Source organism: Misgurnus anguillicaudatus, chromosome 14, assembly GCF_027580225.2.
Source record: "Misgurnus anguillicaudatus chromosome 14, ASM2758022v2, whole genome shotgun sequence".
Classification (NCBI taxonomy): Eukaryota; Metazoa; Chordata; class Actinopteri; order Cypriniformes; family Cobitidae; genus Misgurnus; species Misgurnus anguillicaudatus.
The window spans coordinates 6,276,213-6,302,794 of NC_073350.2; the positions used below are offsets into that span (position 1 = coordinate 6,276,213).

Here is a 26,582-nt window from a genome sequence, read left to right on the forward strand (position 1 = left end):
TCACTTTTTTCACTTATTTAATGTAAAAGAATGGAAAATGTATTCACATGAGGACCAATCTATTAAAATCATTTATTTTACCAAAATTACATGTAAAAGTCATACAGTCATTCTTAATGTTAATCAGTATGAGCAAATTTCTAAAAAATAAATACATATGTAATGAATAGTAAATAGTTTTACAGAGTTATAAGAAAACATTAAAAATAAACAATTTAAAAAAATCATATTTATTTCTACTAGACATGAAGGAGTTTCAGTAGGCAAAGATGTTTGCGATGAAATCTTGAAACCGTTTGGCATTTTGTTCAGGATGAACTGTAGATATTTCAGCTCCAGCCTTTAAATTTGAAAGGTATAAACAAAAACAGAGTTAAAATGTAAACAAAAGAAAAATAGGTGGCATGTAATAACTCATAATAATTATAAAAAGTAGTAAGGTTGCCCTAATTTTTTTATTAAATACACAAAAACATAAATGTAACGTTGTTACATACATAAAAAAAATATAAACATTATGATATATTTAGATCTGATTGTGTGTAAAGCTCCTTTTTATTAAAATATGTTAGCTTGTTACATTTTATGGTTAGCAGACCAATTTTAAAGTGTTACACCAAAAACTTGATTTAAATAGTGTTACTTACTCCGTGCTTGACTGTTTTTGCTGCATGTGGTGCTTTCTTCTTAGTATCATATAGAGTCAAAATATCTATAAGACCCATGAAGTAAATCTCTCTCTGCGGGGCACCTAAAACGAGTAAAAAATATATAATTTGAATGTTGTAAACATACTATTTGTGTTGTTAACAATTATTAAATTACAATAAATTACATTTATTTAAAAGTAGACCAAAAATTTACAAGTGACTTGATTTAATTATCTGACACTGATTGTGCAAATTCAAATTGTGTTACAGGGAAATGCATCTCTTAAACACAAAGTGCTAAAATTAACATTGTTTGTAAAAGCTCACATACAATAAAATTACATAAAATAGCATAGATAGATAAAATAAAAACATATTAGACATAACATATTAATAAAAAGAGACATAGCATATTTATTATGCGTCAGAAAACAAAGAATAATAACAATTTATAAGTTAATTTAACAATTTAAAAAACTGCAACTCAGAAAATTATGTTACATCCAAGTGTGGAGGTGACATTTTTTTATTGACGACAAGCGTTTGTACTGGCAAATTCAGTGGGTCAAGAACTCACATCTCCACGCATTTGTTTGTTTTGATTGAACATTTCTATTACTTTGAATAGGGTGACGATGCAGAGTCACTGTGGGACATACAGGGACAACCTGTGATCATGCGCAATAGCTAAAACGAACACGAAAATCTGTATTTTTTGCACAATTTAAGCTAAAGAAACAGTTAAACCTGACATCAACTGTACCATAATTGTTGGTCAGAAATATGTTGTTTAATTATGATTTTAGTACATGAATTTAAAGCCTTTCCCCATTCAAGTAGATAAGACCTGTCCTGCTTGACTGAAATAACTGGCCAGAGGCTTTGCAAACTTGGTCGCCTGGTGCGACTTCTCTAAAGGGAAGGGAAACTCAGTATGTGCCCAGTATGTGTTTGTCAAGTTTCAGCTCAAAATACGCCACGATCATTTATCATAGCATATACGCAAAATGTCCTTTTGTGCTGATTTTATATGTGTATCTTTGAATGCAAGTGAGCTACTGCTCCTCCTTCTCATTTTAGTGTGATTTTTAGTGTGTTCTTTACAGAAACCATCTCGGCATATATTGTATTATGGGTTTAATAAAAATTCTAAAATTCTAAAAAGTCTAAAAATGATCAAACACACACATGATCAGGAAAATGGCACTAATATCAACATCAACAAGCAAGCAATATAATTTTGGTTTTTATGGCTGTTATAAATAGAAGAAAACAAGGGTCAAGTGCCCAGCTAAATTTAAAAATAATCACTGTTGTTAATAATCTTTTCGCCAGTGATTCTGTTTGTTAACAGCAGGTGTTCATCATTATTGTTCATTCATCACTTCATTATCTCAATAACATCAACACTGAATAAGTGAAGAGTTTGGTTCCAAAACGCAATAAACGCCATTTTTGAAAAAAAAGAGTTACTGCCAAAATCAGTATTATATCAGGTCAGTATTTAAAAGTAAATTCTTAATTTTACACAAAATCCAATATCCGCCGTGTTATTCTGTCATCTTTTCTCCGTTTTTTCCCAAAACGCAATAAACGCGACTCCTCCTTTTCTACAGAATACAATAAATCCACTCCACATATTACAGCGCACCATTTCACGCAATGTAAACAAACAAAAGCAAAATAATACTTTAATGTCATTGATAAACCTGTGGTTGTTTTCTGTGACGGGAAAGATTGAAAGTCATCAACATCCAATAACTTACGCGAGAGACACTCGGGAGATGGGTGCTTGTTCTCCCGACAGCATCTGTGAAGTTTATGTGATTCTAACACATTGACCCCAGAGGATCTTATGAAAAACTTTTCATTACTTTCCGTGAGAAAGCCACGGAAAAATGAGCAAAAAATTCTGTGAATATCCTACGGAAATTCGTAAGATCAGGCTGCCTAAAACAAATGAAAATGTGTATAATTTACAGAATATAAAAAATCCAGAAATTTCAGAAAGTGAAATAAGTATTTGATCCCTAAGCAAAATATGACTTAGTACTTGTTGGCAAGCACAGAGGTAAGATGTTTCTTGTAAACATCACAGGAGAGATTTTTTCTCTTGGAAACTCAAAGTTTCAGCTCCCTCCACAGATTTCCTATAGAATTAAGGTCTGAAGACTCCATGACCTTAATGCGCTGCTTCTTGAGCCAATCCTTTGTTGCCCTGGCATTGTCATACTGGAAGACTCATCCACGGCCCATCTTCAATGTTCTGACTGAAGGAGTGTTCTTATCTTATATTTTACAGGGCTCCTCAATACAATAAAGTACTCCTGTACCGTTAGCAGAAACACAAACCCAAAGCATAATGTTTCCACCTTTGTGCTTGACTGTAGGGATAGTGTTCTTGGGGTCATGATCAGCATTTCTCTTCCTTGGCCAGTCGAGTTGATGCCAAAGAGCTCAATTTTGGTCTCATCTGACCACCACACTTTCTTTCAAGCCTTCTCTAAAACATTTAGATGTTCATTCACTCAAATTACAACTGCCTTGAGATCATTATGCAACTCCTTTCGTGTAGTTGGGCTGATCCCTCACCTTTCTCATACAAGATTTTGCATGGACCTTCAGACAAAGGACTGAAGTGTTTCTTCCATTTTCAAATAATCGCACCAACAGTTTTCTCCTTTTCACCAAGCTTCTTGGTCTTGTAGCCCATTTCAGTCTTGGGCAATTCTACAATCCTATCAAGGCAAGGCAAGGCAAGTTTATTTGTATAGCACATTTCATACACAGAGGTCATTCAAAGTGCTTTACATAGAAATGAGAAAACAAAAAATCAAATATACATGAATTTTAAATATCAATTAAAAGAAAATAAATGTGATTTTAATAAAAACTGTTTAAATGTATGAAAAAGAATAAAACAGGAATACAAGTATAAAACTTTTAAAAATAAAAATAAGAATAAAAACAAGAGAAATAAAAATAATTAAAATAGTGCATATAAAATATAGTGCAATCAGTTCGGACGCAGCATAGTGCTCATTCAGTAAATGCATAGCTAAACAGATGTGTTTTGAGTCTGGATTTGAATGTGACTACTGTTGGAGCACATCTGATCTCTTCTGGAAGCTGGTTCCAGCTGCGACTGGCATTATAGCTAAAAGCTGACTCTCCTTGCTTTGAGTGAACCCTTGGTATTTCTAGCTGATGTGATCCTAATGATCTGAGTGACCTGTTGGGTTTATATTCAATGAGCATATCAACAATGTATTGAGGTCCTAGTCCATTGAGTGATTTATATACCATTAATAATACTTTAAAATCAATCCTAAATGTAACTGGTAGCCAGTGTAGAGACCTGAGGACTGGTGTGATATGTTCATATTTTCTGGTTCTGCTCAGAATCCTGGCAGCAGCGTTCTGAATGAGCTGGAGCTGTCTAATGGTCTTTTTGGGAAGGCCAGTGAGGAGGCCATTACAATAATCCACCCTGCTGGTGATAAAAGCATGCACAAGTTTCTCTAAGTCTTGTCTGGAAACAAAGCATCTAATTCTTGCGATATTTTTGAGATGATAATATGCTGATTTAGTTATTGCTTTGACATGACTACTGAAACTAAGGTCCGACTCCAGAATCACACCAAGATTCCTGACTTGATTTTTAGTTGCTTGACCCCTAGCGTCAAGGTATGCATTCACCTTGAGAACTTCATCTTTGTTTCCAAACGCAATGACTCCAGTTTTCTCTTTGTTTAACTGAAGAAAGTTTTGGCACATCCAACTGTTAACTTCATCAATGCATTTGCACAGGGAGTCAATGGGGCTGTAGTCGTTAGGGGATAGAGCTAAGTAGATCTGAGTGTCATCTGCATAACTGTGATAGGCAATTTGGTTCTCTCTCATTATTTGGCTTAGTGGGAGCATATACAGGTTGAACAGGAGTGGCGCTAGAATTGAGCCTTGCGGGACTCCGCATGTCATGGATGTCCACTCAGATTTATGGCCACCTATACTTACATAATAACCTCTCCCTTCTAAGTATGACCTGAACCATTTTAGGACCATCCCAGAAAGCCCGACCCAGTTTTCCAGCCTGTCAAGAAGTATGTTGTGATCGACAGTGTCAAAAGCAGCACTGAGGTCGAGTAGCACCAGCACTGATAGTTTGCCTGTGTCTGTATTGAGGCGAATATCATTTATTATCTTTATGAGCGCTGTCTCTGTACTGTGGTGTGGTCTGAAACCAGATTGAAAAATGTCAAAGTAACCATTAGAAATTAAGAATTTGTTCAGCTGATTGAAAACAACTTTTTCAATGATCTTGCCTATGAAAGGAAGATTTGAGATTGGTCTGTAGTTACTCAATACAGTGTTATCTAGGTTGCTCTTTTTCAGGAGGGGCTTAACAACTGCAGTTTTAAGGGACTTTGGAAAAGTCCCAGAGATACAGTAAGTGATGAATTTACCACTTCTAGGAGATCTGGTTCTAAACAGTTAAAGACACTTTTGAAAAAAGATGTTGGGATTGTGTCAAGGGCGCAGGTTGATGTTTTAAGATGCTGTACTGTTTCTTCCAGAATTTTACCATCAACTGCTTCGAAATCAGACATCGTAACTACTTTCTGATGTTGTGATCTGACTTGTCCGACCCCGGCGCAGCTCAAGGATGTGCTGATCACCTTTCTGATATTATTGATTTTCTCAGAGAAGAAGTTAGCAAACTCACTGCATTTGCTGTCTGAGAGCATTTCACTAGGAATGTGACTTGGGGGGGTTGTTAGTCTCTCTATAGTAGCAAAAAGAGTGCGTGTGTTATTTATGTTGTTGTTTATAATATTTGAAAAGAAAGTCTGTCTAGCTTTGCCTAGTTCCACACTGAAAGCACGAAGGCTGTCTTTATAGATATGATAATGGACTACAAGTTTTGTCTTCCGCCACATGCGCTCAGCTTTTCTGCATTGTCTCTTCATATTCTGCACCTCTGTTGAGTTTCTCCAAGGTGATTTTTGCCTGCCATTCTTCTTCCTGACTTTCACAGGAGCAATATCATCGATTGCACTCTTAACTTTCGAATTAAAGGAATCAAGGAGAAAATCAACAGAGTCTGCAGATATGCTTGGTGTTAAAGATATAGCCTTCATAAATAGCACACTGGTGTTCTCATTTAAGGATCTCTTTTTGACAGACACAGATTTAGTTTCAATAGTAGGAGAGATTAATATATCAAAGAAAATACAGAAATGATCAGACAGTGCTACATCCTTAATAACAATTGATGAGATGTTTAAACCCTTACTGATAATTAAATCTAGAGTGTGTCCACGATTGTGTGTGGGTCCATGTACATGTTGAGTCAGATCAAAAGTATTTAAAACAGCTGTGACATCTTTTGCCATAATACTGTCTGGCTTATCTATGTGAATGTTAAAATCTCCAGCAAGAGCAAAACAGTCAAACTCTGAGGAAATCATTGATAACAGTTCTGTAAAGTCCTCAACAAATGCTGGAGAGTATTTTGGGGGCCTGTAAATAATGATCAGTAGAATGCGTGGGGTACCTTTCAACACAATACCTAGATATTCAAAAGACGGGTAATTCCCAAATGACACTTGCTTACATTGATAGACATCTTTAAAAAGAGAAGCTACACCTCCCCCTCTCCTAGCATTTCTGCAGACATTCATAAAAGTAAAGTTAGGAGGGGCTGTTTCATTAAGGACTGTTGCACTGTAGCTTTCTTCTAGCCATGTTTCATTTAGAAACATAAAATCCAGGTTGTTTGTGGTTATTAAGTCGCTGACTAGAAGTGATTTATTTTTAAGTGAACAGATGTTTAAAAGTGCTAACTTAACAGTACTAATTTTTTCCCTAACAGAGATCTTAGTTTGATATATCACAGGCAGCAGATTAGATTGATTTGCCACACGGTTTGATACAGCCTTAGGCTTTCTATCATGTACTAAAACAGAAATAGAGAAAGATATAGGTACACTGAGTTCCTGCTTTTTATGTATACAATTGAAAGTATTAGTATTTTCATAGCAGAAACTCGACACACATCACTGAGAGCCGTTATCAGTTGTTTTTGGTTCACCTACAGCAGATGGAGGAGGGTGTGTCTTGGCGTTGTGTCTGAGACCGAAGAGCTCTCACAGGACGAGGAGGGGGAGCTGGGCCCACTGGTTTTGGTGGTTGTGGGGCTTGCCGTTTTCTGGTCGAAAGCTGGGGGCTCGCAGCAATAGAGTGGGATAGTTTAGTTCCAGCATAAACCAGTTCCTCCATTTTTCCGGAGAAGGTCAAAAGCGGGGATGCTGGAGAGAGGAATGACATATCTAGTGAGGAGGAGTCCTGTTGCTCTGATGTGACCGGAGGCTGTGATATGTAGTCCTGGTTTCCCTGGCTGTTTTCCAGAAAGTCGTCCTTGGGTGCTGAATCTTGGAGCAGTTCTAATCTGACACAGTCTGACTGTGGTGAGCTCTGTGGGCATGACTCAGCTGAGATTGTGTCCATGAGCAGTGGTTGTTGTGGCTGCGTGGTGTTATCTCTGTCCTTGTGGGATATGTCGACGTCATGTCCATTTAGGTGCTGAAGAGAAGTCCTGTGGTCATTCATACTCTATCACTGATGTCATTTGACAGCTCTTTGGTCTTACCCATGGTGATGGAGAGTTCGGAATGGAAGAAAGATATTGTATGGACAAGTGTAATTTTACACACAATGAGCCGAAATTTAAAGCACCTTCTTAAAGTGACAGGATGTGTTTCACATGTGCACATCAATCTGTGGGAGGGGTTTTTATTTTTCAACTGTTTACATTCACTGAAAACATAACAGTACAGGTTTACAATGATACTTGTCAACACAAATTTTGTGTAACTTTGTACGTTTCTGTAAACTGTATAGAGCATTGTTCTGCTGGCCTCGTACTATTTCTATAGCATTTCTCATCATTTCTGTCATTTTTATGTTAAATAAAAATAATAAATAAAATAAAAATAATAGAAATGGTTCCCTTTAAAACTTTTGTTGACCACAAATAAAATCTATTTATCAAATGTAAAGACTTGAATGTTTCTCACCAGCTGCACTCTGGATGGCATACACATCAACAGAAGGGTCAAACTCTCCTGGACCACGAGGTTTAAAGATGCTCATGTACCCTGCAATGCCCTCAGGTGAGGTGCCAAAAGACCCCACAGGTGATTGTTCATTCTCTGAATTCTCTCCTTCACTTGAAGAGTCTTTCATTCCTTCATCTTCCTCATGCTCCGACCTCCCAACATCATGAATCCCAAGCAGCAGACTGTAATCCATGATCCTCAGATGCACAAGAAACTAACACAAATAGTTGATTACTACCAAATGTGACTTTTTACAGAAGGCTTCTACCAAACCTAAAGGGTTAATTCACTCAAAAATTAAAACATCTAGCCATTATCTACAGAACCCTTGTGTCAGTCAAACCTTGGGACGTTTAAGATTTATAGTTGGGCTTTTGTCCTCACAATAGCAGTGGATTGTGACTGCCTCTTCTCAAGCTTCAAAAGCATCATAAAATAATTCCATGCAACCCATTTGCCGACAAACCGACAACAAGGTTTTGGGTGCTGATCAAACATTTTTCAGGGTTACAGTTGTAAAAATTATGTGTTTGTTTCATAAACTGCACTTGGGTCCAGATTACTCGGAAGCAGGGGATTAAAAGTGACAAAAACTTGACAAAAGATAATATATGTGGTATATATACAGTAAGAAGAGTTCAGATGCAAAACCTGCTAAACACCACCTCCTTAAAAAATGAGATAATGATTGGAACCAAATTCTCTCGACATGTAATTTATCAAATACTTTCGCATCAAATCCTCTTAATTCCGCCCTCAGGCCATTCAGAAATACTGTTTTTTAGGTAGAATCCATTAAAGGCGCTCTGAGCGAATCTGTGTGACGTCACTTCTTGTTGACGTTTGAAATGTTGTCAAACAAAACGGAGCGTAGCTAACTCCTCCCCCTCCCTTCCGTGCTTTCTGAAAGAGTCATGAACGCACCCAACCCCTACCCCCAAATCCTTCTTGTCGTTTATTGGCTGGAACACTTTGTTATGTTTCATGGTGGTAGGTTTGGTGTTTTTGTTGCAGTTTGTGGAGCCTGCGTTGTCTACAGAGACCTCGTTTTTTACAGTGTGTTCAGGGGACAGGCAGCTAGCAGATAGTGAGGAGAGGATTACTGTATGAAACAAAAAAATGTTTTAAGGCCTAAAACGCATGAATTCGCTTAGAGCACTTTTAACAGTCTGATAAAAAATGCTTATTAACAAGAAATCATTCCAAACATACTTAGCAGGCTAACAAGACCTGTATACCATCAGAGCGGGGTAACACAAAAGTCTTCAAAGTCAATGGAATAAACTTCTTAAAATGAAAGACAGGACAACAAACATGACACAAAACCCTTACAATTACATACAATTTCAAATAAAATACAATTTTTGAATAAAAAAAAAACATCATTAAATTTAATTTAATGTAATAGTTTGTTTGTTGTACGATGTATTTGTAAACCATCTCACCTCTAAGTCCCTGTTAAGTTTATCCAAAAACATGATTTTCTCCTCCTCACTAATGTACACCAGCTGCATGTTGTTTATGAAGTGTTCATCCGTGGAAGTAAGCATATCCTTCACCTGGGTTCATAAAATTGCATTTTAATAAAAAAAAATATTTAAAAAAATTCACAAAAATGCTTCCCTATGGTTTTACTAAAGCCATAGTTAAACCATGGTTACTGTGGTAAAACTGTAGGGTAAAACCAAGGATTAGCTAATAGTAATCAATACACCAAAATGAAAGGTACAGTATTACAAAGTCAAAGTGAAAAACTTCTTTGCTCCTCTACAGAGGGACATCAACTTAAAGCGACACCATGTAATTTTTCAACCTTCATAATAAATTTTCAAGACCCTTGTGATAGTACATCGACTTTAAATAGTTTGAATGACATGTCTACCATAGCCTGACGGGGTCTGTATCGCTATACTCGTACTTTAAAACTTAGGGTTTCGGGTAGTAACCAGAGCACAAAAAAACTGCTTTACAGCATACGTCATTTCCTCCACACAATTTTTTTTTAACGTGCATTTTGCTGGAGGCTACTTAAGGAGAGAGCAATTTCTATTATGTGACTCTGTGGCACTGTGTTAGTGTCACGGACCTATGACACGGGCGACCCGGGTTTGATTCCCCTTTAAGGCAATTTTTTATATAAACTCACGATCTTGATTCATACATAAATGCGATCTTCTTTATAAATGACGGCTATTATCTTGCATATAGTTCCCTGTATGCAGATGCTGCATTTACGTGTTCACGTATTTACCTTTCTTTTACTGTCTGTGGTATTTACATTACAATCCAGGATGCTATAGCAGTCAAACTTGCTCAAACTCACACAGTGTAAAACCAAACCCTATTCATTCACCAATCCCTATACATTCACCAATCAGATCCGAGCGTTTCTCTATTGTCTCTATGTATTACAAAGTGACAGACCTAAACACATCGGTTTACTTGGATTTGGAGCGACAATTTTCACACAAAAGAGTGTGCGGAAAATCCTGGTGGCGAGGGAGAGAGAGACGATGAAACAATATTTGTTTGGGAAAAGGCAAGGAAATACTTCTGGTCGTTTCTCAATTGGAAGGCTGCAGCCTCCGGAGGTCAAATATGCAGGCTGCATACGTCATCAAGCCTGGTTTATTAAGGTAAACTGAGCATTACATTCGCAAGTCATAAACATACTGCAACAATTTACGATTAACTAAGTATAATAGTCAACTTTATATTGTTAATATTCTGAAATAAGACTTGATGACGTATATGCAGCTTAGAAATACGTCATCCGGAGGCTGCAACCTTCAGATTGAGAAATGGTTTCTGCCACGAGTTCCTCATCAGAAAGTTGTAACATGGCTGCGTTTCTCCCTGATGCCTCAAAATGTTGATCGTTTAGCGTTTTAAAGGTTTAGTTTTTAGTTTGTTTTTAAGGTTGGCCAGTTCTTTTTTCTTTGCGACAGTGCTGCGGCGCTTGTGGCCTCTAGGGGCGCTAGGCATGAAAAATACATGTCTAGCGCCCCCTAGTGGCCAAAAGTTCAGCGGTGTGCCTTTAATAATAATATAAAATCATACACAAAAAAACCCTTGATCTACCTTGAAATCATATTTCCTGTGGACCGTAAGCCGGTGACTGAACATATTCCTTGTGACTATAAAGTATGTGTCTTCATTTTCCACAGTGACACGGTACATACCAAGAAACTGGGGAAGAAGTGTGCTACCACGGCACGTTACAATATGCTGAGGAAAGAATAGAAGATATGTTAGACGAGAAAAAGCAGGTCTGTCTCTGTCCAAAGAGGTCATTTGAAAAAATAATTCTCACAGTTGTGCTGGCAATTTCTGTTTTACATTTTACAATGACTAAATTTAATCATGCTGAATTTAATGATAATTATTTGATGGTCCTGAAACTTTACTTATTGAATGGTTGTGAACCAGTATAACAAAAATTTTTCTAAAAAATGTTCCTAACCGTACACGATCAGAGAAAAGTACAAAAGCTGGGGCAGTACCCTTTAAAAAGGTCCTTATATGAACCACTTAGGGTGCACTCACATTATCCAAACCAAACCAGGCCCCAGCGCGACTGTCACTCCTCCCTACTCCCTCAGATGCACGCACTCACACTGTACTTTTATCGATTTGAGTCTGGGCGCTTCGTCATTAAGATGTGATTGTTTTGAAAAAACAGGTTCGGGTTCGGACAGATAATTCACGTTGATGTGTCGGGTTACATCGGGTCCGGGCTTTAAAAGCCACTTTCAGGCCCGTTGAGAACTCTACTGCACGCATCAAAAGGTTTTTACAGAGGCAGATGAAGGTGAGTGGTCGCAAAACTGACATCTTCACCTTTTGAATCGCGCTCAGGCGCGATTGCGCTCACACTCGACTCCGCTCACACCACAGCCTAAGTGAACCGCGCTCCGGCCAACCTCTGCAACCCGGCCGTGGCGCAATTAACCAATCCGCGCCCGGGCGCGGTACAGAGCGATCACACTAGTCAAACGCACCCGAGCGCGGTTTGGTTTGGATAGTGTGAGTACACCTTTAGGTAGATAATCGATTATTGGCTATTACTGCCTCAAAGCAAAATCGTCCACCCCCCGTCGCGATGCACCACACACTCGATTAATTGTGACACCCCTAGTGGATATGTACCTTTGTGGTACCAATATGTACTTTTAAGGTACTAATATGAACTCTTTAGATACAATGGTGTACATTTTGAAAGGGTATCACCCCAGTGACACCTTATACACTGAAAAAAATGATTCATTCAATTTAATAAATTTTTTAAGGTAAGCGGTTGCAATCAATTTATATAAGCTACATTTAAACAAAAAAAATGTGTTGAACTTAATCAATTTTATTTAGTAACCCTAGTATAAAAAAGCTTAGTAATTTCTGCCATATTTAATTGTGCTACATTCTCGTATATTACTTATTTATGACTGATGAAAAATTATTAATTGAATTTAATATTTTTTTTTAAGGTAAGTGGTTGCAATCAATTTATTTTAGCTACATTTAAATAAACACATTTCATTGACTAACTTTCAACATTTTTAAGGAAATTGTTTGCAATCACTAACCTTAAAAACAATATATAAAAATGACCCTTAAATGGCTTTGCAAATACACCAAGTGGTAAGTTTAATGTTATTTTTTAATGTCAGCAAATGTACAATAACAATTTCTTTGTGTGTACAAGTGTTTAAAATAAGTGCTCACTGCACATTCACAAAATATAAAATAAAAAAAACACAGATGGAAAGAGGCCACAATGTTTGTGAATCAATAAAACAGCACAAAAGTCAAAAACAGTAGTGCTGACTTCACACATTGCACAATAATTATTTTAAAAAAAGTGTTACATTTTTACAGACAACAGTTATGAATCATTAAAAGCATTATTAAAATGTTTAAAACTACGGATTCCCAGGTCTTAAATGATAAACAGAGTAGACTGTGACATCTGGACTAACATTTCATGCTGAGCATGCACATACATGTCTGCTACAAAATTTCAGTATTAAAGGTGCAGTGTGAAATTTTTAGAAGGATCTTTTGACAGAAATGCAAAATAATATACAAAACTATATTATCAGGGGTGTATAAAGACCTTTCATAATGAACCGTTATGTGTTTATTGCCTTAGAACAAGACCTTTTCATCTACATACACCGAGGGTCCCCTTACATGGAAGTCGCCATTTTGTGCTGCCATTTTTAGCCCTTAAAGGACAATTTTTTGCTAAGTTGTCTCCAACGATGACATGTTTGTCCTTCTCTATGTGTTTCAAAAGCGAGGAGTGAGCCGTGGACTAAGCCGTTGGTTGCAACTCGCAACCTCACCACTAGATGCCGCTAAAATTTACACACTGCACCTTTAAAACGTTTTTCAGTCCTTGAATTTTTGGGGAGAGCTTTAGAATCCATCTGCATAATGAATTTCTAAAAAATTTCAAAAAAGTAGTATTTTAGTTCTTTGGGGTACGCCAAATTAAGCACATAGATTGTACCCAGCATCAATGCAGGCTTGTGCCACAGATTTGAGCTGCTCAAGAATCATCACACCAACAACGATTCCAATATCGTCATAGTCGCCAAGAACACCTTCTTTCTTTTTGATTACACATATGTCCATGGTGATGTTTTCCAGGTCTTTCAATAAGTCATCTTGTTGACTGTCCTACATTTAAATAAAAATAAGCTGTTATTAGAGATTGTTCTGATTCATAACACTTTGACAAGTCTACAGGCAAGGGTAATTACAAAAACTATGACACCCCTCTTGCCCATATATTATACAGTGCCCTCCATTAATATTGGGACAGAGTGCACACTTTGAGCTGTATTTAGAGGGTATTCACAAATTCCAATTTGTCTTTAGGATTTAGGAATCCTTCGTTTAAATGGGCCAAACGTAATGGGACAGTTGAGCTGTAATGGACATGCATTTTGTATTTGTTAAATAATTTCCTCATATATGAAGCATCTAAAGTTGAAGTTTGGCATTTGGACGCTGTGGCTGTAAACACACATCATGTACACAATTCACGTCCATAGAACAACTTTTAAGCGAACTGTCCCATTATATTTGGCCCTGAAATACACTGAAATACATTTTTACATATGAAGAGTTTGGTTCCAAAACGCAATAAACGCCATTTTTGAAAAAAATGAGTTACTGCCAGAATCAGTATTATATCAGGTCAGTATTATAAAGTAAATTCTTAATTTTATGCAAAATCCAATTTCCGCAGTGTTATTCTGTCATCTTTTCTCCCTTTTTTCCCAAAATGCAATAAACGCCACTCCCCCTTTTCTACAGAATGCCATAAATCCACTCCTACACAGATTACAGAGCACCTCACGCAATGTAAACAAACAATGGCGGCGCGCTGAGTACATGGAGTCCTAGTTTTCCTCATCTACTATGTACTTCGTGATCACCAAACAAACAAAAACAAAATAATACTTTGATAGCATTGATAAACCTGTGATAGTTTTCTGTGACGGGAAAGAAACGTAAGCCATCAACATCTAATAATTTACGCAGAGGAACTCGGGAGACCGGTGCTTGTTTGGCCGGGCCGACAGCATCAAGTTACTGTCATGATAACACATTGACCCCAGGGGATCTTATGAAAAACTTTCCATAATTTTACTCAAAGTCAACGAAAATCGAGCAGGACCAAAACATTTTACAGCTGATCGCTTTGAAAAACGTTAAGCAACGACGTCAAGTTTAACCGATGACTTCTTAATATCACAAAGTAAGTGTTTTGATTAATGACATTAATGTTTATATTTTTAATTAGTGTGTACAACTAGTCAACTAAATGAATATAACATGGCAAAGATGAATGCACATTTATATAGGCTATTGATTCAATAGATTTATAGCATTTTTAATAAAAACTTGTCATGGATTTATTGCATTTTGTGGAAAAAATAATCCGTTTTTATAATAAATCTTTGAAAATCAAGTTATGGATTTGAATTTTTTATGTTTTTATAACCTAAAGATGCTATGTGAAAGTTTGTAACAGAAAATAGTGGTTTTCATCTTGTCACTTGCTTGGTATAGAAAACACGTTTTTACCGAAATTTGTCAAAATTGATTTATTGCGTTTTGGAACCAAACTCTTCATATATAATAACATATCCCAATATTTATGAAGGGCACTTTGTGTGTGTGTGTGTGTGTGTGTGTGTGTGTATATAAAGATATATATATATATATACACACATATATACACACACACACACACAAATATATATATATATATTTATATCTGTGTGTGTGTGTGTAAGCAACTCCGAGAAAGCGAAAACATAGTGGAACTGCAGGTAAGCACTGCAGCTTTTAAATTTGGACAATTGATAACTAATTTATCGTGACGTGAATATTATAACACGTTATGAGATATCGCCACTGATATATTTATAAGCAGCATGCAAAAACATCTCTCTGACACTTTTAAAAATCTTTTATATAGTACTGGCAAGCACAAAGTCTAATATTAAGCGAGTTAATAACAGACAAGGCCAACATCAGAGCCAGGGAATTCCTTTCAGAGATGTAGCCCAGAGAGGGCGGTGGTCAGCGGGGCGAGTGAACACTGACGTCCGCTCTCTGGTTCTCACGTACCGAAGCTTCCTTAAGCAAACGTTCAAACAGGCGCTCTCTTAACTTATCGACTGCATATTTGAATATTATACATATATATTCTCGACTGAACTAATCTTAAAACTACATCTTGTGACAAAGAAACGCTAATATTAAGAAACGGCTTGTTATGAGATTCAAAACAGCCGAGTGAAATCCGTGGCGGAAGAAAGTAGTTCCCAAACAAAGTGGCTTTTAAAATAACTCTGTTGTTGTTTTCTAGTTTTCGTTTTTCAAATGTGTGCCGTCGAACTGTTGTATAAAAGCAATTTCGCTCTCGGAGTCGTGTGATATTTGGTTAACTTATATCGTCACGGCTGGGATTGCCTCCAGCACTCTGCCTGGAGGAGCTATCTTATAAACGGCGTATTTTAAGTATATAAAAATATTCACGGTAAAAAAAAGGTGCTGTATTACATGAAATATTACTTACTGTGCAAATAGACCGACTGAGCAAAACTCTGGGGCTGAAATATCCCGTCTTCCTTTCCCACCGTCACCGTGAACCTGACTGGAAACTCCTTTTAGCACCAGGGAAAATGTGCATTTGTGCGCATGCGCAAAGAACCAAACTATTTTTTTAAACTGAATTTAATAAATTATAATGACTTGGATTTAAAGCACATATAATTTGCTTAAAACCTATTAATATATACTAATTAAAATCAAAAACTTAAATAAAATAATTAAAACTAGCTAAATTGAATTATGCTTCATTTAATTGGGGCCATAATCATTTTTTTCAGTGTATATAGCGGGAAAAAAAAAAAGAGTCAGCATTTTTTTCAGCAAGGGGATTTCTAAGTGGGCTATTGACACAACATTTCCACCACATGTAGCCATCAAGCCATATATTGAATTCATACAAAGAAATCAGAACATTTAAGCATACAAGTTGAGCCACAACAAATAAAGTGAAATGACACAGGGAATAACAGAACAAGGTGGAAAATGGCATAGAAAGCCAGGAGATCACCTGAAATCTGTCTGTATTGAGAGAGAAACCCTGCCCCCTATCAGTACTAATTGGTATCAGCTGCTTTAGTCCTAATTGATGGCCTATAAAGGCTTCTCATTACTCAGGAGGCACACAGGAAAGACTATATGATGGGTAAAAGCAAAGAACTCTCTCAAGATCTTCGTAATCTTATTGTTGAAAAGCAGTTTGATGGGAATGGTTATAGGTGCATTTCCAGAATGCTGAATGTTCCTGTGAGCACTGTGGGGGCCATTATCCGGAAATGGAAAGAGCATCACTTCACCATAAACCAGCCATGATAAGGTACTCCAAGTAAGATCCCTGTCCGAGGAGTCCAAAGACTAATTAGGAGAGTTCTCCAAGAGCCAAGAACCACTCGGGCAGAACGTCGGGAAGACCTTGCATCAGCAGGTACTGTTGTTTTAAAAAAAACTATAAGCAATGCACTGAACTGCCATGGCATCCATGCAACCTCACCACGCAGACTCCATTGCTGAACAAAAATCATGTTGAGGCTCGGTTAAAGTTTGCGAAAGAGCATTTTGAGAAGCCTGTGGATTATTGGAGACTATAGTATGGTCAGATGAAAGCAAAATTGAACTTTTTGGCAGTCATTCTACACACCATGTTTAGAGAAGAAATGGCACTGCCCACCACCACAAGAACACCATAACAACAGTTAAGTTTGGGGGTGGAAGCATCATGGTTTTGGGCTGCTTTTCAGCAAGGGTACTCGCAGACTTTATATTATTGAAGGCAGGATGAATGGAGAAATGTACCGGGACATTCTAGATAAAAATCTGCTGTCATCTACCAGAAAGCTGAAAATTAAAAGAGGGTGGACATTTCTGCAAGACAATGATCCCAGACGTAGATGAAACAATGAAAGCTACAAGAAGCGTCTAGAAGCTGTAATCACCAAAAAAGGCTTTTCTACAAAGTATTAAATAAAGTGTGTTCGATACTTATTCCCTGTGTCATTTCACTTTATTTATTATGACTCAACTTGTATACTTAAATGTTCTGATTTATTTGTATGAATTCAATATTTGGCTTGATGGCTACATCTGGCGGAAATTTTATGTCAATAACCCACTTAGAATCCCCTTACTGATAAAAATGCTGATGTGTCAAATACTTATTTTCCCCGCTATACCTTTGTTTCTGAGAAGTAGAGCTTTAACAGAACAATAAACCCTTGATTTACCTGGTGGTATTTGGAAAGGATGTTGTGTATGTCCTCCACCTCCTCATTGGAAATTTTCTTGACAATGAGTTTGTGGTCAGATGTCAGCATCAATCCTGCATCTTGATCATCAACATCCTTTACTGGAGGACGACGTGTTAAAGAGACCTGAAGATACAATATTTGGACAATGTGGAACTATAGAAATCTGTTCTTTTAAAATACAAATTATACTTTGTTTACTCAGTTAAATTATAATTTAGGGGTTTTACTTAAAAAATAATGCTTGATAAGCACATGTGAAACTCGGATACTCTGTCGAAGTCAAGGGGTGGGGGGTAAGTCCAAATAAACCTCCCCTAGACCACTTATCGAAGTTAAACGCACTTCAAACTGGTAATGGGGAGGGCTCAGGGAAGGTTTGCAAGTGGATGTGTAAAAGTGAACTTAAATGGAGCCCAAACAGATTAATTTCCTTCTTCTGCTGTGATTTACAGTAGACTAGTCGCAACAAATAAATATTTCTGTTCTCCTCGGTTTATCTGAAACTCTCTGCTTAATATATATATCTTTATTTACACATAAGATATACTGACAAGATAGCCACACTTGCAAGGGAAGTATAAACAGACAAATGTCAATCCTTAAAGGGCCCATATTATGCAGAATCCACTTTTACAAGGTGTTTGGACAAAAATGTGTGTTGGCAGTGTGTGAACACAACAACCCTTAAATGAAAAAAATCCACCCACTCCTTCTTTTTTATCCCCATTAAACCAAAGCAGTCACTTTAGACATCCTGTTTTATTCTATTGTTATTGTGACATCACAAAAACAAAGCTCCGCCCACGGCCACTGACTGACTGCTTTTCTAAAGAGCATTGAGAATAGCGATCTGAAGAAATGTTTGCTCATATTTCTCTGTTTTTAATTCACATTTTTTTGCACTATGCACTTTAATAAACTTTGTATTTTCTAGACCTTCTTAGTCTTTTTGGATTCAGTGTGCGGTCACCCCTTTTTTCTGCCTCAATCTACATATCCTTCTTGGTTATACGCACCAGAAGAAACAAATAGTAAATTGAGAGCAAGAACAAAATAATACTCCTGTCTTTCAAATCAAGACTGAACAAAATGGGAGTGTAGCTCATGTCTGTTCTCCTCCAAATTTTATAACAGGTTCTCTTTTGAAGTACTTAAAATGCTTAGAATGAAGCCTCAAAATGCGTCCTCAATTCTCCGCGCTGTTAAGGATAGAACGAATGGATCCTTAACAGCTGAGGATATCCCAAGATTCATTGCGCGCCTGCAACAGCTGCATATAACGGCTGGATATTTTTCTTGTCACTGTTTTAGTATTATAAGTTATGTTTTGTGTTAATATTATTCTTTTTATGTTGCGTATATTTCTAAGGTTGAATAATTTAATATACTGTTGAATAGTTTTATCTACATCAACGTGTCATATTTTCTAAACTAAATTTCGCAGCCCTTGAATTGGGACACAGCTTAGATGTCGCCTTGGGGTTTTAAGCATGCGTCAAAACCACCGTCCACGTCCATCTCTTGGAACAGGGGTCTTGTCATAAGAAGTAGCTAGGTAACGCTGCTATCTCTGCCTGCACTTCAAATTCATGGGCGATGTCGGACTTTTGTGCTGTGTATTGAGGCCTACTAGCACTGTGCATTATATTTTGAAAAAGTAGATTATCTTAACATCAAAACTTTAAATTTTCTCTGGATAAATACATGTCTGACCGTTGGAATTCATTGACGATTTTATTTTCCTTAGACTTTTGCCTACATTGATGCTGATGCATTAAAGGGGAGGGGCTCCCCTGTTCCAAGATGGAGGCTCTATTGATGCATTTGTTACTGCCGTAGCCAAGGCGACATCTCTATGAACACAACCCAGCAAGACTGCTGATAACACCTACACATGGTTGTCTTGTGTTTACCAAAGTGATCCCACTACTCCATCCATTGCATCTCAACTTCCCTCTTTGCCTACCTCAATTCTATCTGCTGCTGAAGTGCACCCCAGCAGCAGTGACGGCTGGTGACTTCTTTTTTTGAAGTGCACGATGCGAAGTTCGTCACAACATGTATGTATGTAGCTTGTCATGTGTGTGGTGTCCTCATTTCAAAATATGTGTTCTGCGCTTTGAGAGATTGTGTGTGTGCATCACGTGTCATGCCAAAATAAGTGCCTGCTGCCTTGAACTTGAACTTGAAAAGAGACGCTCGTTTGCCAGATCCTCGCATAATCTCATGCGTAATCAGAGTTTTCTATTAAGGGAGTGTCTTGCATGTATTTAGGGAACGTGAGCGTCTCTTTTATCATAAATGGTTTTGACGTGTCTGCAGCAGGCACTTATTTTGACAAAACACGTGATGCACACAGGATCTCTCGACACGCAGGACACATATTTTGGAAAAGGGAACCACACACGTGACAATCCGAACACTTATTTTGAATTAGCGCATCCTCGGAAGAGCAGTCACGAGCCGCCACTGCCCAGCAGCTTACCTACCAATCTATGTACACACCAAGTGGAGCTGAGTTACCTAAAACTATTGCTTATGTTTAAATTGAGAAAACGCGCATCTGCACGTTCAAAATACCTCTTTGGGAAGATATAAAAAAGCGGCCACAGGAGTGAAAATGCACATCTAGAAATTGAAAAAAGCTACGTAAAACCTTACAGCACCTGTCACATTGATAAGCTGATATCTTGACATCTGTCTTTCATATACAGATATTCAGTGCATGATTCTTCTTATTTCTTTATACATAAAGAGTTTGTTTCCAAAACGCAATAAATCCATTTTGACAAATTTCGGTAAAAATGTGTTTTCTATACCAAGAAAGTGACAAGATGAAAACCACTATTTTCTTTTTCAAACTTTCACATAGTATGTTTAGGTTGTAAAAACATAAAAAATTCAAATCCATAATTTGATTTTCAAAGATTTATTATAAAAAAAAAATTTTTTCCACAAAATGCAATAAATCCATGACAAGTTTTTTTTTCAAAATGCTAAAAATCTATTGAATCAATATATAAATCTGCATTCTTTGCCATTTGATATTCATTTAGTTGAAAAAAATAAACATTAATGGCATTAATCAAAACACTTACTTTATCATATTAAGTACACTGTCATTGCTGCGGTTATATTTGACGTCGTTGCTGAACTTTTTTGACCGCGATCAGCTGTAAAATGTTTGGTTCTGCTCGATTTTCTTTGGCTTTGCGTAAAATAAACGTTTTTATAAGATCCCCTGGGGTCAATGTGTTAGCACGAGAGAGCTTGATGCTGTCGGGGGAACAAGCAACCGGCATTTTCCGTCTCCAGAGTGCTTCTCACGTAAATTATTAGATGTTGATGGCTTACGTTTCTTTCTCGTCACAGAAAACCACCACAGGTTTAGCAATGCCTTTAAAGTATTATTTAGTTTTTGTTTGTTTGTTGATCACGAAGTACAAGATGAGGAAAACTAGGATTCTGTGTACTCAACACGCCGCCATTGTTTCTTTACATTGCGTGGAATGGTGCGCTGTAATTTGTGGAGCGGATTTATTGCGTTCTGTAGAAAAGGAGGAGTGGCGTTTGTCGCGTTTTGTGAAAAAAGATGACAGAATAACACGACGGATATTGTATTTGGTGTAAAATTAAGAATTTACTTTTAAATACTGACCTAATATAATACTTATTTTGTCAGTAACTCATTTTTTATGGCGTTTATCGCGTTTTGGAACCAAACGCTTCACATATTTGTCTATCTCTAATATGTTTTACGTTATCTTCATCTTAACCGATCATTACTATATAGGGTATAATATAGGGTAGGCCTAATACAAAGTGTTTTGTGTGCTAATACATATATTCTAAATATTTGGAAAAACTGACTAGTATCATTTCACATGTTTTTCTGTTTGAAAACAGTAAAATAAAAAAAATTCGAGTGTTTGTATAGCATTAACAAACAACTGGAGTACAAGATGGGACAAGACACACTTTTCAGAGATATTCGTTATGTACACAAATGACATGGAAATCTGCCTCCTCATTTCTTAAGTTTACTGCACATCACTGGAGATAGTTGTAAATAAGCGGTGAATAAACTTAGTTATATCTTTTAAAATGTTCCTTAAAATGCTTATAGACTCAACAACACATTCATTTGTTTAGTTTGTGGTGTGTTAATGCCTGATTCACTGTGATTTTGATAGTTTATGGCTCATAGATAATACAATCACATCAATAGGCTTTAAAGGTTTCAAATCTCCATTTAAACTGCCTGGTGGTGTGTCATGCTAAACATATTCAAAAACCCATTTTTATACAAGTACATTTTGCATACCTTATTCAAATTCTTATTCAAGTACTTTCATGGCAAATATAAATTTGTAGAGTGTAAATAAAAACTCTTTGATAGACAAACTAACTAAATTGTAAACTTACTTTAAGCAGCCTTTTTCCATGTGTGTGTTTTATGCTTATTGTGCATTCAGTTTTCATGCTACACGTACAGTAAATTTAAAACTATATTTAAAAGAATATCATGTCGATGTCCATATGTGCAGAACACATTGGCAAAGTGCCTCATGCAAACATAAATACAAATGAATGCCACAACTTCAAATCTAGTTGAACACGTGTCCCACGTGTATAGACCTGATCTCCTGCATGCAAATAATGCAAAGGAGATGCAATGTTTTCTACAGAATTCCTAACAGCACTGTGCAAAATAATATTTTTGGGGGTTTACAAATACATATATATCAATGATAAGGTTATCACCCTGTTTATGTAATATTTAAGTGCTTAAACTTATTCCAGTCTACCCTATGTTTTTGCCTTATATAACAAATATCAAACCAAGAAGCAATTATTTATACAATTTGCAAAGCATTTCACAAACTATTTTTTTCTCGAATTATAAAACAATTGTTCAAATTTAAAACAAATGGTATTTTGAAAAAGCCCACTGCATAGCCTATCATAAACAAGAAAATTGCTAGTTTAAGAAATGCACAGTTTAATACATTCCTATCGAATAACATTCCTATATAAATTTTTCCCACCTGATATTCCTGATCTTCAACTCCGAATCTCTCCCTTAGATTCCGGAAAACTAGTGGGCAATACTCCTTAAACTTAAAATGTCCAGGAAGAGTTTCCCTATTAAAAATGTTGAGAAAAATACATTAAAACAAACAAAAACAAATAAACAGTTTAAACTACCAATGTAAACAAATAGGCAAATTGTTTTAATTAATAGATGTGAAGTAAAATCCCACAATATGTGGAGTTGTTCAGCTCTTTTCTCAAATAAGCCAGAAGGGCTCATATTTCTCTGAATAGCAGACAAGATTATACATTTAAGAAAAGCTTTGTGCACTTCAAGCCTAGAGAGACAAGCTATAACTAGAGTAAACAGATTATTTATCTGGCTATTTATAATTCATTGTCTATTGTTTTGGAAATATTTGTTGAATAGGTTATGTCTGATAAAGGGTACTTGTTGAATAAGTGGTTGTTGACTTTCATCTTAGTGCTGGCTTTGAAATCGTCTGGAAGTAGCATCAGTGGCATTGATACTTGAAAGAGGTCATTTATCTGTGAATGTTAAATACAAAAAAGCCTCAAAACTATGTTTAATATTTGATACTATAGCACAACAGACACATACCGTGTGATTGATGCCCCACATAAACACAGTCATGATGGGATCGCTGGCTCTGAAAACCTCCACCTTCTGATGCACAAAATGTTTTTTCTTGCTTTTTGTCCGAGAAAGTCTTTTCTCTGGGATTGAAACAGCCCCCGTCTTGTAAGGGGAAGACATACTTCCCAAAATTAATCTGATAATCTAACAACAAAAACAACTTGTCAACTTAGATTATGATGAATGTCTTGTGAACACATTGCCAATACGTATACTCTTGCTTCAAATAACGCTGTTTAAATGATCCTGTCACATTTGACCATCCATTGTGAAATCCAAAATCCACAAAAAGTTGCAAATCTAGTTATTTTCCCAGTAAAGACTTCAGCTCAACGCTGTCAAAAGAGCAACGTGCCACACAAGAGATCATCCAGTGTATTCTGACCTGCCCTAGTTTTGTTGTGTTGACACAGTCAAATGTCTGTCTGTTGTTCCCGAAGGGACTGTGCTGAAATTAGATTATTACCATCATTTACCATATTGTTTTATTATATCTACATAGACATATGCAATATGTGTATACATATGCAATATTGATGTCCTTTATTTGCGATTTGAATTTGAGAAAACTAAAATACAACAGGTTTCTGTTAAATTCCATTTTCTAATCCTGAGATTTAAAGGGAACATTCCACAAGACGTTTTTAAGACATTAAATAAATCTTTGATGTCCCCAGAGTACATATCAAAATACCCTATAGGTAATTTATTGTGGCATTTATTGTGGCATGCTAAAATAGGCACTTTATGGGGCTGAGCAAAAATGCACCGTTTTTGTGTGTATCCCTTTAAATCCAAATGAGCTGCTCAGGTGGGCGGAGTCTCAAGCGCTCATAGAGACAGAGCGCAGCGCGTCACAACCTGAAAACCATGCCCACCGGGGGGGAAAGCAATCCAACAGTCTCCATTGACTTTGTATTGCAAAAGGCCGCCTCCTTGTCATTTCTGGCTTATAACAAAAAACTGAATAATGCCTAAAAGCTGCTTTGGGACAATATGTACAGCTAACAAGCCAAAGAACACAGAAATAAGTTTTTATAAGCTGTCGAGCCGTAAAACCCAGTCTTTAAGGAGAATAAAGTGGATCGCCGATTGCGTTTCCCCCTATTGGACGCAGTTTTGCTGGTGGGAGTGCTGTGGGGGGTTGCCTGTTTCCATTTCTGTGTCTGGGCGCTCGTTTTTTGGGGTCGACAGCTTATAAAAAATTATTTATTTATTTTTTTGGCGTGTTAGATGTACACCTTGTCACACAGCAGCTTTTAGGTATTATTCTGTTTTTAAGTTTAATCTGTAAATAAGTTTTTATAAGCTGTCGACCCCAAAAACCGAGCGTTTAAAGACACAAAAATGGACACAGGCAACTTTTCATAGTACTTCTATTAGTAGAACTGCGTCCACTAGGGGGAAACGCAGTCGGCGATCCACTTTATTCTCCTTAAAGGCTGGGTTTTACGGCTCGACAGCTTATAAAAACTTATTTCTGGGTTCTTTGGCTTTGTTAGCTGTACATATTTTCACACAGCAGCTTTTGGGCATTGTTCAGTTTTTTGTTGTGAGCCAGAGGTGACAACGAGGCGGCTTCTCGCAGTGCGGGGTCGATGGGGACGGTTGGATTGATTTCCCCCCCGGTGGGCGTGGTTTTCAAATTTGCATAACGGCGCTCTGTCTCTATGCTGTAGAAAAGGCATTGCATTCTCTCACGAAAGAAGTTAGTAAGAGATGTTCAGCATTATATATTTTAAAAAGTTTAAAAAGTCAATCATCTGTTTTATGCATACTAAATACATGTTTATCAGCAGATGGGAAACATTGTGGAATAAAAATAAAGACTTTTAGCTCTCATGCTGCCAGTGTTTAAACAGGCACAATGATTTTCAGCATGTTACAATAAATTACACTTCCACAAACACTCAGAAGTTTACTTTTAGACCAAACCACACGAGCACATTTAAATGATCTGTAATAAAACAACACGTTTAATGCTTAAACTTTAGAGAAACAGATCAAATAACATGTTAAGTTTATTGTGATTGAACACATTCGCGTTTCTGTCAGTCTCTCACTCTCTGTCTTGTAACTCCTCGTATTCATTTGAAACTTCAAAGAAATATTAAACAACATATTTATGCTTATTGTGTATGATAGTGAATACGCGTTGTTCTCTCACTCTTGTCTCGTGCAGTGCATTAATCCTCGTGTTCATTCATATAAACTTCAGAGAAACATATTAAACAACATACTTGATGAAAGTGAACCGTCGCGTTGCTCTCTCTCTCTCTCTCTCATTCGTTCGCTCACTCGCTCTCTCTCTCTCTCTCACTCACTCGCTCTCTTTCTCTTGCACTAAGATAACGTTAATCCTAGTTTAGAACATTAATTCAACCTTTAGAAAATTATTAAAACTACAAGTTATAAGATTGTAGGCTCCTGTTTGTGTTTGAGGGAATACAAACGCGTCATGCTGTGAGTCATACTTTCTCTCTGTCGCTCGCACTTGAGGCAGCGTCATGGTTGGATAGGGCAGATGAAGGGGCCATGCGCGTAATTTGCATGGGGGTTACGGGGGTCATGACCCCCTCAAAAATCGAATCCAGCTAATATAACCCACCCAATATCATCACATCATTCAGATTAAAATAAATATGAAATGTTCCGAATGAACACTTTTGTTCGTTTTCTTTATTAATTTCATTTACCAGGAAGAAAGATAGTATTATATTTTAAATAATCTGTAATGTACCCCACCGCACCGACTACTTGGTATGACCTAGTGCTGTACTCCAGGGTATACGGCGTATACCACTTCTTTTTCAGTCGGATTTGCGTACACACTTCTAAACAGTGATTTAGTGCAGGGTGTACACAGGTATACGGCGTATTTCCACTTCGCTTGTAGCTAATCCAATTACATGATGTGAATAAATGCAAATATATCCTAAAACACTCAGTAAAATAAGTTACTATGCATTAGGAGGACCGAGGCACCGAATTCCTTTGAAATATGATTCGCCTAAACGCCATTGCGCTAGGCTTTTTTTGCCATTGCGCTAGGTTGCCGTCAATCTGACAATGCCCAACGCAATTGGAATAGATAACTGTCAATCACTACCTGGTTCACAGCCTGCCATTATTAATGAAGCGAACTACTGACAATGAATATGTTTAAAATCATTTAATAAGTTATTTGTTATGTCATATTTAGATAAGTGTTGCACTTCCCAACTACAGTACTTGACATTAGGTT

General features: G+C 36.9%; 1 protein-coding gene across 1 annotated transcript; it reads right to left on the reverse strand.

Annotated features, from left to right (window-relative positions):
• pip4k2cb (phosphatidylinositol-5-phosphate 4-kinase, type II, gamma b) lies at positions 1 to 24,194 on the reverse strand. Its single transcript, XM_055184956.2, has 9 exons — positions 23,303 to 24,194; positions 23,132 to 23,229; positions 22,695 to 22,791; positions 17,623 to 17,769; positions 10,853 to 10,999; positions 9,217 to 9,330; positions 7,730 to 7,985; positions 648 to 751; positions 1 to 340 (listed from the first exon to the last, which is right to left on the reverse strand). The coding sequence occupies exons 1-9, from the start codon at positions 23,456 to 23,458 to the stop codon at positions 257 to 259; spliced, it is 1,203 nt and encodes a 400-aa protein (XP_055040931.1). The 5' UTR covers positions 23,459 to 24,194; the 3' UTR covers positions 1 to 256.
• Positions 24,195 to 26,582: the final 2,388 nt, after the last annotated feature.

What these genes read in the sequence shown, in the direction of transcription:
- pip4k2cb (XM_055184956.2), bottom strand. Translation starts at nt 23,458, where the DNA reads ATGTCTTCCCCTTACAAGACGGGGGCTGTTTCAATCCCAGAGAAAAGA. An exon ending in TCCTTTCCAAATACCACCAG is followed by an intron (nt 11,000 to 17,622) that starts GTAAATCAAGGG and finishes TTCTTTCCTCAG; the next exon opens with CATATTGTAACGTGCCGTGG. An exon ending in TGCCATCCAGAGTGCAGCTG is followed by an intron (nt 752 to 7,729) that starts GTGAGAAACATT and finishes TACTCGTTTTAG; the next exon opens with GTGCCCCGCAGAGAGAGATT.